The sequence below is a fragment of the Typopeltis vanoorti genome, chromosome 18 (genome assembly GCF_054136105.1).
Source record: "Typopeltis vanoorti isolate ZY-2024b chromosome 18, IOZ_Tvanoo_1.0, whole genome shotgun sequence".
Classification (NCBI taxonomy): Eukaryota; Metazoa; Arthropoda; class Arachnida; order Uropygi; family Thelyphonidae; genus Typopeltis; species Typopeltis vanoorti.
The window spans coordinates 99,382,309-99,395,892 of NC_143566.1; the positions used below are offsets into that span (position 1 = coordinate 99,382,309).

The following is a 13,584-nucleotide window of genomic DNA, read 5'->3' on the forward strand; positions in this document are numbered from 1 at the left end:
GATTACATAAAATAAAAGTCTCCCAGATCTTCGAGAGAGAGAGAGACAATCATTTCGATTTAAATTCAGTCGGTGTAAAATAGCTTCACAACTTTCTTTAAAAAGGCATTCATATTTGAAGCTGCATCTATGGAGGAGAATAGCTTTATCCTACTGGATATTATGAGTAGTGTTAATACTGTGTTGTGCTAGACCAGATTCTGAGGTTTGTTATATTCAATGTAATATTGATGTTCCTTAATTCTTTTCCACAGAACAGCCAGTTTGTCCAAAATAAGAAACATTGCATTCATATGGTATTTGGTAAATGCCAGCCAAAGATAGAGATCCTTTGTAGAAGGCAATAAAGAGTGGTATGGTAAAGCTGGTACTTTACCATTCTTGGGCATCCTCCTTACTCGAACTTCTTCTGGTACCTTATCTACAAGTGTCTTTTGAAAGCCCACATTTACTGGCAGATACATTCATAAAAAGTCTGCTCACCACACATCTCAAAAATTAAATCTCTAATTAATAGAGTACATAAAGTTTGCTCTTCTCCAGTAATCTTACAAAAATAACTTTCCATCATTAAAAAGTTAATGGAATTGAATAATTACAACCCAAATCAAATCCAACAGATAATTGAATCTTATGTTTCAATACCTAAGGTTTCTTCAACAATTCGCAGAGTTCCAATCCCTTACATTCCAGGAATCTCAGAACCTATAGGTAGAATTTTAAAAAAGTACCAACTGATTCCCACATATGTTCCTATCAACAAAATTTCCTCTTTATTGCCTTCTGCAAAGGATAAACTGTCATCTCTATCTTTGGCTGGCATTTACCAAATACCATGCAAATGCGATGTTTCTTATTTTGGGCAAACTGGCCGTTCTGTGGAAAATGAATTAAGGAACATCAATATTATATTGAATATAACAAACCTCAGAAATCTGGTCTAGCACAACACAGTATTAACACTACTCATAATATCCAGTGGGATAAAGCTATTCTCCTCCACAGATGTAGGTTCAAATATGAACGCCTTTTTAAAGAAAGTTGGATAGCTATTTTACACCGACCGAATTTAAATCAAAATGATTGTCTCTCTCTCTTTCTCAAAGATCTGGCAGACTTTTATTTTATGTAATCAATAAAAAAAAACAATTATCTTAAAGATTAATTATTATTTTCTATCATTTCCTAGCACGCAGCAACAATTGTATTTTAATAGGTGATCCACCGAACGTTCGTTACTTGTATTGCATTCTATACTGTTTGTGTGACACTGAAGATGTACTATTAGTTTTAGTATGAAATATCTGTACTTTTATTAATTAAAAGTTATTACTGTGGTCTTACATGTTCTTTTAATAATTATACTATGCCACAGGTACCTCTAAAAATAACATATTTATCATATTGAATCTTAAAATCCTTAACACTCCTTGCATTAACAATACATTCTGGTAATGCATTCCATTCACTGACAATTCTACATGTAAAAAATATACTCTTCACATCCCTCTTCACCACACTTTTACATACCTTCCAGGGATGATCTCTGGTTTTTTTCTCTCTTGCCTTCCACTCTTTTTATAATCTCATCTGGATTAATCTGATAAAATCCTTTCACTAACTCAAATGTCTCTATCATATCACCTCTTTTCTTCCTATCCACTGAACTCTGCAATCCACATTTTTTCAACCTCTCTCCATAGCCAGAAGTCCACATTCCTGATATTGTCTTAGTCATTCACTTCTGGATCCTCTCCAATGTCTCCACATCACACTGAAAACCAGGTGAGCATATCTGAGCACAATAGTCCAAGTGTGGTCTGACCAGTGCTTTATACAGTGGCACAACCACTTCCTTATCCATACATGTTAGAGTACTTCTTATCATAGTAGCACTACAATGTGCAGCCTTTGCAACAACTAGCAATATACCCTCTAAATGTCAGTCTACTGCCAACCACCATGCCCTCATCTCTAATCTGATTCGCTTCATGCAGTATGGCAGCATCAATATAGTACACAGCCTTATATTTTTGCACTCCAAAATGCAACACCTTGAACTTATTGATATTAAAACTACAACTCCACTCCTTTGTCCAAGTAAAAAAGTCTATTCAAATCTTCCTGAAGGGAATTAACATCAGCAGTGTTATTTATAATTCTTCCAACTTTGCATCATCTGAAGCTCCCCGGTCAGTCCACATGATATATCATTTACAAACAAGTTAAACGACAGGGGCCCAAGAACAGAACCCTGGGGAACACCAGTGGTTACCCTCCTTTTTTTGGGACTGCTCCATCATACACAACTTGTGGTATCATTCAGAGAGAGAGAGAGAGAGTCAATCTCCAATCCATCTAACCAATATACTACCTATTCCCATCTTCTGAAGAAGATGGGAATAAGTAGTATTCCATACACCAACTTATCATGTGGTAATCTATCAAATGCTTTTGCAAAGTCCAAGAATATCACTGTATACGATTCTCCTTTATCTAACACACTTGTTACCTTATCATAAAATGCAAGTAAATTGCTAAAACAGGACATATCTTTTACAAATCCATTCTGACCATCATAAAGAAAATGTTATGTCCATCAACCCAATCCTGTATTCTATTCCTAATCAATCTCTCCAACACAAAGTAACGAGACTGTGATTGTCATCCACTGTCTTACCACTCACTACTGCTAACCGGCATTGAATGGTAAAACAGCAGATGCACAAGGTAACATGCTAGCTCACTGCTGTTTTACTTTCATACTGTACCATCAACCCTACTTGCTTCTTTTGCCCATTACCACTCGCATTCAAAGACCCTTCATAATCTCTAAGTATTTTACACTTCCTACACACCCAAACTCTCTCATCTCTACTATTAATCCTTTCCATAGATATCTTCAATCTCTTCCCTAGCATTCATATAGCATTAATGGCACTTACCATTTTTGAAAAATCTATGCCACTTGCATTTGTCTTTCACACTGATCCACATCTTACCACCATTTTGCTCACTCTCAAAGCTACATGCATACAAGAAACTCAAAGAATTTAATTAATACACAATTTTAACTAAACAAATTTAAGTGATCATGAGATACTTGTTTGGGAAGTGATGAAACAAGAAAAGGTTACTGCCAAAAATGAATACATGTGGAAGTATAAAGCAGGTGATTATAGGAAGCTCTGTAGTCAGTTAACATCAGCATGTTGGGTAGATGAGCTGAGCAGAAAAGATGTTGACAATGCATGGAAACTCGTAAGGCAGTATCTCAAAAGCAGCGTATAACTGCATACCATGGGTTAAGCAAGTAAATAGAGTAGGAGTGAAATGGATGAACAGTGAAATCAAGCAAGCTGTGATGGAAACAAAAATGCTATGGAGGAGGTACAAGACAGTTGGTGGTGATCGGATCCATGAAGAGTATAAAGTGCAGGCTAGAAAGGTGACGAGCAAATGGTAAAGAAAGAAATGGTGCAGTATAGTAGATTGGCTGGTCAGGCGAAGTTAACTCAAGGGAATTTTTCTGCTATATGGCAAACAAGAGAAAGAATAATTATGGCAGGTTTACGCTGGTGGATAGTCATGGTAGCAGAATAACAGCTGCAAAGGACATCATGGAATTATTGAATGAGCACTTCATCAACATATATCATACTGGTGTAAATGATGCCATGCAATATAGAAGATAGGCAAGTATTAGGAGAATTGGAAGTGAAAGAATCAGAGGTGTATCAGGCATTGGTTGTGTTAGATGTTAATAAGGCTGTGGGAATGGATGACATATCACCAGGTATTCTTGAGGAATGTGCAACAGATGGTTATGTCCTTGATCCAGTTATTTAATGAAAGTCTTGCAGTGGGTTCGAGTTCCTAAGGAGTGGAAAGAACGCAAAATAGTACCACTCCACAAACATGGTTCCAGGACAGAAGTCTCCAGTTATAGATCAGTCCGTATAATTGCGGTTGTTGGATAGTAGAAAGGTCTTTCTGTAGAAAATTAGAAGTAGAACAATTACTATCCAACAACATGAAACTCAATGGCTTTTCTGAAAAGAGTACCCAACATCTTCTCGATTCTTATAATCCACCACAAAACAATAAAGATTCAATACGTCGAGTTCCAAATGCATTTTGGGGTGAAAAGAATAGCAGCAGTATATCACATTGGTGGAACTGTACTCCAGGAGATGATGAGGCCAGGGATTTGGGAGTGTTGGTGGATAGGGAATTAAAGTTTAGGGGGCACATTGCAAAAGTGGCTAAATCAGCTCATCAAATCACTTGGCTTCTGAAAAATACTTTAACATGTAGAGACAAACAAGTTGTTGTTGTTCCTCTGTATTGAGCCTTGATAAGACCCCATCTGGACTACTGTGCCCAGTTATGGGCGCCAGGGTTTCTTCGTAATGAAGTGGAGAGGATCCAGAGACGAGTGACCAAGATGATAGCAGGTCTGTGGAACGAATCTTATGAGAATAGGTTGAAGATTTGTGGGTTGCAGAAATTGGTCGATAGGAGGAAAAGGGGTGATATGATTGAGACATTCAAATTACTGAAGGGTTCTATAAGATTAATCCAGAAGATATTTTTGAAGATAGGACTGGTGGTGGGAGGACTAGGGGCCATGCATGGAAGTTGGGCAAGAATGTGGTTGACAAGGGTGTTAGAGCTAGGTTTTTTACTTGGAGAGTGGTGAATGAGTGGAATAAGCTGCCAGAGTCTGTTGTGGGTGCTACGATCGTGAAAGAGTTCAAGGCAAGGTATGATAGATTCTGTGTGAATGTCGAATAGTTGTTCTTGACATGATGTTAGGGCCTCCCTCGATGAGTCTGCCGACTCCTTGGAGTTTCCCGGAATAATAATAATAATAATCTCCAGGATTTCAGAACCTATCGCAAGAATTCTGAAGAAATATGAGTTAACAGCTACATATTCACCTATTAACAAATTATCTTCCCATTTTCCTTCTCCTAAAGACAAACGCTCAACTATGTCACTTCCTGGAGTTTATCAAATTCCCTTCAACTGTGATCTCTCCTATTTTGGACAAACTGGACATTCTCTTGAAAAAAGAATCCAAGAACATCAATCCTCCATTCATCACAACAAACCTGAAAAATCTGGATTGGCTCAGCACGGGATTGAAACTAACAACAACATCCTTTGGTCAAAAACTCGCCTCTTACATAGATCCTGTTATAAATTTGAAAGTTTATTCAAAGAAAGCGTAGAGGCCTTACTCTATCGTCCTAACCTGAATCAGAATGACTGTATATCTATATCAAAAATCTGGGAAAGTCTAATCAGGATAACTCATTAATTCATATTAATTTTATGTTATTTAATATTATTAATTAATATCTTTATTTCAATCATGTCTCTGCTTAAAAATATTCTCTTTAATACTTAGTGATATAACATCACGTGGCTTGTTCTATTTTTAAATGGTCTATTGTTAGTATTCCACCTTGTATTTTTTTTTTTAAAACTGTTCTTGTAGTGCCACTAAAGATGGTCTGCTATTTCCAGATCAAAATATTTGGTTAATTAAATATCTTTCTTGTATTTATGTGCTTATATTATTCAGTCTTTATGTCACAAGTATCCTTAAAACATCAAATTTTAATGTATATTTTCAACATGAGTCTTATTTTATAGGATGCTTAAGGATCAAAGCTGTATAACCAAGAGGAGACCTCCACATAGCCTTTAAAGGAATGCAGAGAACTGACCAGGGCTTCTGACGTAATGTCCAATCCTCACCTTCTTGTGGTGCACCCTGTTAGGTATCTACTTAGATACTGAACGAATGAGAATGGGCTGGCAATTTGGGATTTAGCCAACCAAATTGTATTCTTATTGGCTTAAACCAAAATAAAAAATGATGGTATAACATGCCAGAATTTCATGCTGGCTGGGCATTGCCTAGTTAAACAAGGCCCTTGTTGTTTTTGCCAGCGAACCAGGGCAAATACTGAAAATTCAGCTATAGGAACAAATCCAAAAACACAACCCAGCTCGTTACCAGTGTTCAAGAATGGAACTATCAATATAAGAAACCTGAATGGAAATGGAGATATGGAGCTAGCTGAGGAATTGGATAAGTACCAGATCGACATAATAGGGTTGACTGAAACAAAAAAAGACAAATTCTGGCGAGATTTTTCTGAGCAGTAAATACAAAACGTTATATTCAGGTAATGACAATCAGAGACATCAACGACAATCGATGACAATTAGCAAAACAAGTGTTCTCTACCAGGTTGGCAGGAAAACGACCCAGAGGAAGACCGAGATATAGGTGGATTGATACGGCACAAAGTGCCTTAGACGATAGAAATATAAGATCTGATAATGATAATATTGGAGTCTTTACAAGTAACAGGCTGATTTGGAGGAAAATTGTAGATAGGAAGTTAGTAATGACGTAAATTCTTCATGTAGTACTATCATATCCTGTACACTCTTTGAGGGTACACGTCAGGAATTTGATGATGATGATGATGAAAATCAGGGAAAAGAAGGTGTAGCAAGTTGCCCACATCACTCTACTTGATATTGCTTGCCATTTGTTTCAGTCACCACATCACTCTACTTGATATTGCTTGCCATTTGTTTCAGTCACCATAGAGGTGACTGAAACAAAAAAGACAAAAACAGGTGAGATCTTTCTAAGCAATAAATACAAAATGTTATATTCAGACAATGACAACCAAGGAAAAGAAGGAGTAGACATTGTATTGAACACTAAATACAAAGCTAATCTTCTTAAATGGCAAGCAATATCAAGTAGAGTGATGTGGGCAAATATCAGAATGGGGAATTGGACAAGAGACTTATTTGTGCCTATGGACCCACAGAAAGTTCTACTAAGGTAGAAGTGGAGGAATTTTTTGAGGCTTTAGAGAAAGCAACTGACACAATCAAAAAAGGAAAAGATGGTCCTTGTCGGGGAATTAAATAGCAGAGTAAGAAATGATTGTCAGACATGTAAAAATATTTTGGGAAAATTTGGAGAAAAGAGCAAAGCTAATAATAATGGAAAATACCTGTTGGATTTCTGCTCAGACATGGAATGGTTATTGATAACACAATGTTCCAACATAAAAATGTGCACAAATTGACGTGGAGAGAAGAGGCAAGGAATAAAAAAAGTCTCATTGACTATGTTATTGTTGATAGTGATGTTTCCCCACGGTGCAGGACTAGAGTGTACAGAGGATTTGAAATTGAAAGTGATCACCATTTAGTCTTGAGCAGAATGAAACTGAATTTCATACTGAAAAGGATAACATGTAAGAAAGTTTTAAAGTGAATAAAAGTTGAGCAGCTGTCAGACTTGAACTGTAGACTAAAATACACAAACATTATTCAAGAAAAAATGAAAGAGTTTGAGAACAGGAATCAAACCTTGGAGATTCAGTGGCATATCCTGAAGAAAACATTGATTGATTCAGCCAGAGAGGCATGTGGTGAGGTTTTCTGCAAGTATAGAAAAATCAGAACTGCATGGTGGACGCAGAAAGTTAAAGAGGCAGTGAAGGAAAAGAAAAAAGCATATCAAAAGTTCCTGGCAAATAAGAGAGTTTGTGGTCTTTACACTGTGTAAAACTAGCTAAGCAAAAGTCATGGGGAGACTTTGGTAAGTACATAGAAAATAAATATCAAGGAGGCAAGATATTCTGGAGGTTGTTGAAGAAGCTCAGAAATAGAGGAAAGAGTGCTGTAAAAGGAATGAGAAATGATAAAGGTGACATGAAAACTTGAGAAAAAGATATCCTGAAAGTATCGAGTAATTACTTTGAAAAATTGTTAAATGAAACAAGCAGTGATGAGAGCACAGTAGTATAAAACACTCGACATGCAATCAGGAATACATATTCATAGTTGAAGCAGAAAAAGCCATCAAAAGCCTGAAATGTGGAAAGGCAGTGGGAGTAGATGATATTCAACCAGAAATGCTCAAGTATGGAGGTATAAAAGTCTTACAGTGGCTGCATCGCACAGTCCAGAAGGCCTGGACAGAGGAATGAATTCCAGATGATTGGAGTATACAGCTCTTATAGTACCCATAATCAAATTATATATGTTTTTTACATGTAAGAATGTAAAAACCATATATAAAAAGGGAAATAAAACTGAATGTGAGAATTCCAGAGGTATTTTCCTACTGAGTGTTCCTGGTAAAATTTATGCAAATATACTTGAGAAATTGGTAGAGAAGAATTGTGGAAGGGAAGCTTGGTGAAACAAGCTGGATTCAGGCCAAATAGAGGCTATCAGGATCAAATTTTCACTTTATGACAAATAGTTGAGAAATCGTGGGAATATAAAAAAGATCTGTTTTTAAGTTTTGTAGATCTGAGAAAGGAATATGACAGAGTGCCAAGAGAAAAGTTGTTCAAAGCTCTATTGAAAGAAGTACAGGAAGATGGTTTAATGTTAAATCTGGTGTCAGACAAGGATGCACTTTATCCCCTTGGTTATTTATTATCTATATGGATCACATTAAATTGAAGTCAAGTGGTATTAAACCTGATATCAAAATTGGAGATGTTAATGTCAGCTCTTTGTTTTATGCAGATGATGTTAGACTTCTAAATAAATCTGCTAAGGGGTGTTTAATGGTCAAAGCTATATAACTGAGAGGAGACCTCCATATAGCCTTTAAAGGAATGTGGAGAACCGATCAGGGCTTCTAACCTAATGTCCAATCCTCACCTTCTCGTGGTGCACTGTGTTTGGTATCTACCTGGGTACTGAATGAACGAGGATGGGCTGGAAATTTGGGATTTAGCCGACCAAATTGTATTCTTATTGGCTTAAATCAAATAAAAAAAATGATGCTACAACATGACAGAATTTTGTGCCGGCTGGGGCGTCGCCCAGTTAAACAAGGCCCCCGTTGTTTTCGCCAAGGAACCAGGACAAACAGTGAAAAATCAGCTACTGGAACAAATCCTAAAACCAATCCCAACTCAACATCACCAGAGTTCAAGATCGGTACTATCAACACAAGAAGCCTGACAGGAAGGTCTGGTGGATAAAGGAGAGTTCAGCTGCAAGGGAAGCCAGGGTAGAACGGACATTGGAGGCTCTGCTGACAAGGGTTTGATGACCATACTGTTGAGGTGGGGAGGGGGATGATGAGAAAGTTTCTAATTGTGTAAGCTGGTTTTCTGTGAACTGAGAAAGAAAGAATGACACTGGGCAGAGGAGTGATTAGAGTATCTAGAAAAGACAGGCCATTGATATTTATTTTTTTTATAGTGAACTGAATTCTAGGGTTCTCATATATCTTAGCCTAACAGAGGGTATTAGTATGATTAAATCTGTTTAATTATTTCTCTTTGCTGTATTTATTCTCTTAAATTTAATTAAGAGTGTGAACCAGCACCTAAGCCTAAATATGCATAGTAGTGGTTAATTTCTTCTTTTCATCCTGATATGAGATATTTTGTTCAGTTTTTATCCTTAGTATTTCTTTTCATATTTCCACCTTTGGCACAGGAGTAGGCTGGATGCTCTCTCTTACAGTCAACACATTTAGGTTTCTTTGAAGAGTTTCTTCTAAGATTTATGATCACTCTTCACTACCACATATGGCACAGATGGTAGAGCCATGACATTTAAAGCATCTCAGTGAATTAGGGATGCAGGGCCTAACAGAACCATTCATATATCCTGCTTTTATCCACATTGGAGATTTGTGTATGTGTATCAAAAGTAAGGGTAACAACATTCCTGGTTAGAACCAAGTGACTATCCCTTTGTAATAGGATGCACCTCATACCTCACTCCGATCTTTGAAGCTCTGTGCATATCTCCTCATTTGGAATATCAAGGAGATCCCATTCTAATATTGCACCTCAAGAATAGTTGAGTGTTTTATGAAATGTTACCATAACTGTAATCTCCCACAGATGTTGACTGTAGTAGTTTTTCTGAGTGTTGCTGAATGTTTGAATGAGAATATCATTCAGAATATAGTTTAACTGTTTTGGGAGTTCCTGTTAGTCCTAAATCATTTTGAATAAAGAATGGTGATGTTCTCCCTGTTGCATGGATGATGAGACACACTGATATATTTGTGTGTGTGTGTGTCAAATGTTTTTTTGTTTATTTCTGTTATCAAGCTTTTTGAACTGTACAGTTTTTGATGAAGAATAAAATGATACAACATACAATCACACTTTACGATAATACTCCTCAATAATGCAAAGTAAAACTGAAATAAATGACAAATGACCAGCAGTAAATGGCTCAACTAATCAGCTAACGCCTTTTTATTCCCATATAGGGAGTAGGCGAGGCCATTTAGCCCTATCTAACTTTTGGAGACTGAGTGGTTGCAGTGGGCAGTTCAATCTCTCTACAGTAAATGGACTTTGTGCTATTTTTTGACCACATCTCATATTCCAGCTCATCAATGTTGTCTTATCTATTGCTGACAATGCAGCATCTATCTAAATTATATATAAATCCATAATCAAATGTCTTTGAATAAATTAATGTTTTTTAAAAAATCTGAAAAATGTGCAATCTATTTGAATCTGATAACATCTAGTTGAGTGTACAGGGCTAAGTCAAATAAGTAAAAATGTAATTTCTCTCTAGTGTGAAGTGCTTGCACTCCACCAGAATATGACTAATGGTAAGACACATGTTGCATTTCCCACATAGGTGGGTCATCAGCCCTCAGTAAATAAGAATGTGTGAGATGACTGTGACCTATGCAGAGCCTAGCAAGAACAACTTCCTCTCTTCTGTTCTACATTGACTAGACAGCTGGCATTTAATATCAGGCTTAATCTCATGTAATTTGTTCGTTAGTACTTCCTGCCATGAGTATTGCCATTGTGCAGTTAACTTTGATTTTATGACCTGTGAGTATTCAGTACAAGGGACTGTCGAGAGGTAGATCAAGAAAGTATGAGCTGATCTAGCAGCTATATCTGCAATATCATTTCACTTAATTCCGACATGGCTTGGAATTCAGTACAACTGAACATTGAAATTAAAGGTCTCTATGTTGTGCAAGAATTGAAGCATTCCACCAAGCACTGGATGTGGATTATACACTAGAGAGGAGATAGCCTGTAAAGAACTCAAAGAGTCTATATAAATTATACACTTCTGGTAGGAGTTTTCTTTGATATGCACAAGTACGAGCTGAATAGCATGCAATTCTGCTGTATAGTTACTGCAGTCGGGTGGGATCTGGTTAGAGATTGTAATATTAGGGAACATAGCAGCACAGCCAACAGAGATCTCTGATTTTGAACCATCAGTACAGATGGGCAAGAAATCAGAGTAGGCTGCTCTATGTGTATTGAACAATTGAAGGTTGACAAAGTGAGGGGGTTGCAAGATGGGGGTGCAAGCCTGCCATGAAGGAAGAATACCATTTTGTTTGGTGCAGGTAATGTTATCCAGGCTCATGTCAATAGCTTCCATAGCCTCTTTAATGTGCATACCAAAAGGACAGATGGTAGTCTGCCATGTGTGATACATGACCTTCCAATGTAGAGAAAAGAGACTAGTCCATATAGAGTGATCTGGAAAAGACTTTATTTTTAGGTCATAATTAAGAGATATTTTCATCTAAGCAATAGAGGGAATTCATTCATTTGATTTTGACATAAAGGCTTTGAATGAGTGATGTGTGAAAATCACTGATAGCTAATTGGAATATTTTGATGATGGGCCAGGTCCAGCCACCAGAGCATACTCTCCTTTGCAGAACTGTAAACCTGGGACCTATAATCAAGCTTTGAATGTACAAGTGCATGATAAACGTGAAGCAAGGAACATTGATCAGCACCCCATTTAGTAGAGAATAAAGTGTGAAAGATATTCAATGCATTTTTGCACTTATCCCAAAGATGATGAATGTGTGTAAAAAAATGAGCTTTCTATCAAAGATGAGTCCCAGAAACTTGGCCTGTGGAATTATGGGTACACTAGCTTGTCCCATTCTTAAATAAGGATCAGGGTGGAGACTGCATTTCCAGGTGTACACAGATAGCTTTTTTCAGCAGATAACCTGAATCCATGACAAAAAGCCCATGAAGAAACACGATTGGTTTCTTGCTGAAGTTGTCTTTAAATGATCCAAATATTGCAGGAGTGACAGTAAATTGTAAAATCATTGACTTAAAGAGAATTACCTATTGTGTCTTCAGACTGTGTCATAGGCTTTTCCATGTTGAAGAACACTGAAACCACACGTTCTTGTTTCTGGAAAGTGTCTCTTATACATGTTTCTAAGTGGTCCAAGGTTGACTGGTGTCTACGAAAGCCAAATTATGTGTTGGAAAGAAGTTTGTTGCATTTGAAGTACCAGACAAACCTTGCATTTATCATTTTTTCCAAGACCTAACAAAGACAGTTAGTCAGAGCAACGGGGCGATGATTGTTGGCTTCGATCGGATCATTGCCTGGCTTTGGGATAGCAATGACAACTGATTTATTCCAAGAGTCCAAAAACTCTTCCTCTGTAAATATTCTGTTGTATAGTAAGAGAAGGAGATCTACAGAGGATGAGAGGTTTTTTTTTATCATCTCATAATGGATGTCATAAGGGCCGACTGTGTTAGGGGGTGAGATAGCAAAAAGGCTCTTTTGAGTTCCTCTTTAACAAATCATTGATTGTATGGCTCTATCCTTGGGACAGAAGCTTAATCACTGTATTTCTTGCTGCTCTTTCAATATTAAAAATTCAGGAAGACATGAAAGTTTTTGCCCAAAGTGTCTGCAATAGCTTTAGGATCAGCAATAACATATCACATCCATTATAAGATACATATTATAAATAACACATAATATTCATTATCCATTATAAGATAGACAGCTGGTGTGTTCCGTATCTACCTTTCATCTTCCAGATTTTATCCCAGAACAGTTTTTGCAGTGGTTGTTTGATTAATTTATGATGTAAACTGAATCTAGGATATTGTTTTTGATTCCGATGTCTCACATGACGTGTTTTTGTATGAACACATTTAAATGCTATTAAGTTTGTTGTGGTAGAGTATCTATGAAATATACCCCATGCTCTATTTTGATCTTTTTTGACTATTTTTTGCCATTCTTGGTTCTACAAGAAAGAGAGGTTACTCCAAAGAACAGAGGAAGAGGAAGTTGCTTCAGCTGGACTGTAAATGGATGTTAACCAGCAGAGATAATTTATTGTCATAACAAGAATTAGGATTTAGGAACCTGGCATTAAGTGTCCTATTATGTTACATACCAGTCTGCTTCTGGATGTAATCACTATATTATTTAATTGTATCAATTCAGTGTTAAACATGTTTGCTATTTAAATGTAAATTATTTATAGAGCAGAAAGTAAATATCATTATCTAAACACATATAAATAATGATATGAAATTATTAAAAGTCACCTGCAGCAGAGTTGTCAAGAGCCTTTTTCCAGATTTTGTCCACATAGGATATATTCCAATCTTTCGTGCTATAAGTCCTGTACGTTGTGAACTACATAAGAGAGAATTATTAAGATTACACATAGATCAGAATATTATTATTTAAAGATGCAAACCATTCTGCTGGCAAGTT

General features: G+C 36.7%; 1 protein-coding gene across 1 annotated transcript in view; it reads right to left on the bottom strand.

The window, feature by feature from the left end:
* Positions 1–13,584, bottom strand: part of mRpL3 (mitochondrial ribosomal protein L3) — a 122,445-nt gene that overhangs the window by 79,012 nt on the left and 29,849 nt on the right. The window contains exon 3 of the mRNA XM_090408424.1: positions 13,413–13,503. Coding sequence (XP_090264550.1) covers positions 13,413–13,503 — 91 coding nt within the window. The remainder of the gene's footprint in view (positions 1–13,412; positions 13,504–13,584) is intronic.